Source organism: Numida meleagris, chromosome 9 (assembly GCF_002078875.1).
Source record: "Numida meleagris isolate 19003 breed g44 Domestic line chromosome 9, NumMel1.0, whole genome shotgun sequence".
NCBI lineage: Eukaryota > Metazoa > Chordata > Aves > Galliformes > Numididae > Numida > Numida meleagris.
In genome coordinates this window covers 3485011-3488892 of record NC_034417.1, presented here as the reverse complement: position 1 = coordinate 3488892, position 3882 = coordinate 3485011, and the positions used below count along the sequence as shown (strand labels likewise).

Genomic DNA, 3882 nt, shown 5'->3' with positions numbered 1-3882 from the left:
GCTCCGGGTGCCCGGGCTGCCGGCAGCTCTCCGCCCGCCGGGGGTGTCCTCCCCTGCCCCGGGGCGCGGGGGTGCACTCGGGGCGCGCTCGCTCCGGGCGTGCGTGTTCGTAACCCGTTGTTGCCCCGCGCCCCTTCTGCTTTAAAACAGATTCATTTCCGCGGCTGGGGTCGGCTCCGGCACGGTCCCGCCGTCGGCCACCCCGGCATCGCACCCGCCCTGAGCAGCCCGCGCGGCTCCCTGCTCCCGTTCCCCGCTTCGAGTCGCTGCCCTTCCCCCTCTTTTTATTTAATTATTTTCTCCTCCCAGGAGTAGCAGCGAAATGCCCCGTCTTGCCCGCTTAGAACTAGGAAAAAACTACTCCCCCGCCTTACCTCGCCCGTCACATCCCATATATAGGCATATCCACGGTCAAAAGGCAGGCGGCAGCGAATGGGAGCGCCGAGCCGCCGAAAAAAGCCGAGGGGGAGCGAAGCGAGGGAAAGGGGTAGGGACAAACGCAGGAGGGAGGGGAAAAAAAAAAAAAAAAACCTTTCCAAAAAAGTATTGGATGTCCTGAGGAATGCAGTCAGCCCCCTGGGAAAGGCCATATCAGTGAGGCGCTCCCCGCCCGCCGTCCGCACTCCGCCGGCGCCCGTCCCGCACTCTTCGGCCCCAGCGCTGCCCGGGGCCGCGGCTCGGATTCGTACCGGGGCTCTCCCGCCGCTTTCCCTGCTCTGATTTCGGCTGTACCTCGCGCGGGGACGCGCCCTAACCCACCGCCGCCATGGATGCCATCAAGAAAAAGATGCAGATGCTGAAACTGGACAAGGAGAATGCCTTGGACAGAGCCGAGCAAGCCGAAGCGGACAAGAAGGCAGCGGAGGAGAGGAGCAAGCAGGTCTGCACTGAGAGGCCGGGTGTGACTGGTGCCAGGGCACATGCCTTTACGGGCGATCTCTTTCTCTAATCTTTTCTTAACGTACCTTATTGTGTCCTTCCCCACCTCCCCCTCCACTGCCCGAAGAACCGATTGAACTCCTGAAATTCCCCTAAAGAGTTTCGCTCTGGCGCACTGTGGCTGGAGGATCCCGGGGCCGGGCAGGAGTCGTGTCCCTGCCCCATCCTGCTGGGGAGGGGTCCTGGGACAGCTGCACGGCCTCCGTGCCTTTGTCACGGGAGCGTGGCTGGGGGACACTGCCTCGAGCGGCTGTTAGCGCTGGACAGACAGGCTGTTGGCAAAGGACTTAAAGCTGTGTTTGTGCCCCCCTCCCCCAGCACTGTCCAGCAGACTCGTCCAGTTCTAGCTGCTCCCCCTCTTTCCAGATATGTGTCCCATCTTCCCGGACTGCTCCGAGCCTCCCCCCCCCAACCCCGGCACACGTGGGGCTTCATTAGTTTGGGGGAGGGAGGCATGGTGGTTGTGAGTTTCTTGGAGATCCCGAAGGAGGCCAGAGGAAAGGAGAGAGATTTAAAAATGACCTTCCCCCTTTTCAGAGCCCAGGGAGAAATGTATCTGTGCATTGTATTTCCTCTTATGCACCTAGTTAGAGGATGACATTGTGCAATTGGAAAAGCAATTGCGCGTGACGGAGGATTCGAGGGACCAAGTGCTGGAAGAGCTGCACAAGTCTGAGGACAGCCTCCTCTCCGCAGAGGAGAATGCTGCCAAGGTATCGTGCCCTTACCGTAAGCAAAGAGAATCTAACTGTCTCTCCTTCTTTCTCTCTCTCTCTCTCTCTGTCTGTCCGTTCTTTTCTGTCTCTTCTGCACTCGCACTTCTCCCTTTGCACGATCACATTGCCTGCTGCACCTTTTCCTGCCTGCCCTCCCCTCTCCACCACCTTCCGCCCGTATCACAGCTGGAGGACGAGCTGGTGGCTCTGCAAAAGAAGCTGAAGGGCACTGAGGATGAGCTGGACAAATACTCCGAGTCCCTTAAAGATGCACAGGAAAAGTTGGAACTGGCTGACAAAAAGGCCACAGATGTAAGTTACCCCTGTCCCTTCCACCACCCCCTTCATACAAGGAGCACGGCCCTCCGCCGCACAGGACAGCCAGGACTCCCACCCCGCAGCGCTGTGCAGCCATGCTGGGGTCAGGCTCCTGGCACCTCCTGGGCAGGGAGGTGGGAGACACAGCACTGCCTCCTTGCATGAGATTTGCACATTGTCTGAGGCATCGATTGGGTTTCTGCGCACTCAACACGTGCTTTCTATGTGTACTTGCTGTCGTTCCATTTGCTGCGGATTGTCAATTCAGATGATGGGAAAAATAGCTCGGGTTGGAACAGCAGTACTTTGATAGCTGATGAGACAGAATCAGAGAGCTAACAGCAACTAGATCTGGGAGAGGGACAGCCGGGAAGAGCGCGTCCTGTACATCCCACAGATGCAGGAGAGTAAGGGCTGCTGGTTGTTTCTGCAAGAGAGCTGTCGCGGGCATACATGCGTTAGTGCTGCTGCTAGAGACTAGTTAGGCTCATTCACTCATCCCACAGATGAAGTCCCTTCTCCTAGTTTTTATTCCTGGAAAAAAATGGGGATGATTTCATGTCTCAAAGAAAAGTTCTGTCCTGTGTGAGAGGAAATTGGAAGATGATACTTGCTGGGTTTGCAGTTCAGAGGACAGGGATCTTGGGAGCGAGCTGGGGGATATATATAGCTCAGCACTTTATATGGTAATAGTGCAAGAGCTCGTGTCCCTCCCAGGCCTCAGCCCACCCACCTGTCCGCCCCTGCCATGCATCTAATTAATGTACTACACACACGAAGCGATGCGAGTTTCCTGTTCCTGCAGATAAGGCCCGGAGCAGTGTGGCTCCTACAGTACGACCCAGTTCTGTCCAGATACATCTCGGGTCTGAATTACAGGACACGGTGAAACCGCAGCGCTTCCAAAGCCATGACCATCCTTTTCCTATAGCGCAGCTTTCAGAACGAGCCCCAAAGCTAAGGAGTTGCCAGTTACAGCAAAGTGGAGGAAGGATACTTTCAGAAAGGGAAACGTTGCTAAAGCCAACTTGGCATCAAAGACAACACGCTTTTATCTTATTTTACTTTTAAAAAGAGCAAACCATAAAGCAAAGCAATTAAGTTGTGTAGTTTTGACAGAGACCTCAACAATAAGCGCACATAGGGATGAGAGAGGGGTTGTGTGTTTAATGTGGATCAGATGTCTGTCTTCTTCTGTGCGAGGCCGCGCGGAGGAGAGGCACTTCCTAGCAGGGCGCTTATTGGACTCGTTCAAAGGAACCGCATGCAGATCCAGGGGAGATATTCCTTATAAGGAAAAGTATGCAGACTATTTGGGAATCGCCGAGGATGAAGGCGAGAGCAGTGCTACCAGATTCCCTGCCTGAAAAGCACGATCCCCCCCGACCAATCCCAGCGCTGCTTCCCTTTGCAGGAGGGCAGCGTTTGGGAGCTCGTTGGGACGGTGTTCTGTGCAGTCACGCTCGGGCAGAGAGTCATGCTTGTCACTGAGAGAACGCTGTACTTACCGGTGTGCGTGGAATGTCAGGGTGCCGTGCTTTTGGGCCACGTGGAGCGTCTTGGGGCACTGCACTGACCGGTGTTGGCTTGACTCGTTTGGATAGTTCCGAGCCACGGGAAAAGGGCAGAGCAGGGCGGCGAGTGCCGCTCCCGAGGCGGACCTACCTCACGCGGGATGAGGGAGCAGCACCGCCTGACTCACTTCGGCAGCGCGGGGCACGTCCTGCGAGCCCTGGGTTCAGCCCTGCACCTGGCGGGGCCACAGCCCCCCTCCCCGCGTCCCGGGAACTCGCCCAGGCGTAGGACGGCGGGCGGCCGCTCGGGATCCCTGTACCCCGCTCAGGCGGGGCGATGCAGGGCTACGGCAGGGAGCGGGGCCGCCGCCAGGGGGAGCTACCGCCCCGCGCCC

General features: G+C 57.5%; 1 protein-coding gene across 7 annotated transcripts in view; it reads left to right on the top strand.

Moving 5' to 3' along the window:
- TPM1 (tropomyosin 1) overlaps positions 612 to 3882 on the top strand; it is an 18749-nt gene continuing 15478 nt past the window's right edge. Inside the window, exons 1-2 of one of the 7 annotated variants that reach the window (XM_021407146.1) lie at positions 612 to 880; positions 1842 to 1967. In XM_021407146.1, coding sequence (XP_021262821.1) covers positions 767 to 880; positions 1842 to 1967 — 240 coding nt within the window. In that variant the 5' untranslated portion in view covers positions 612 to 766. Of the gene's footprint in view, positions 881 to 1526; positions 1653 to 1841; positions 1968 to 3882 lie in introns of all 7 variants that reach the window. The other 6 variants (XM_021407147.1, XM_021407148.1, XM_021407141.1 and 3 more) reach the window with 6 other exon arrangements.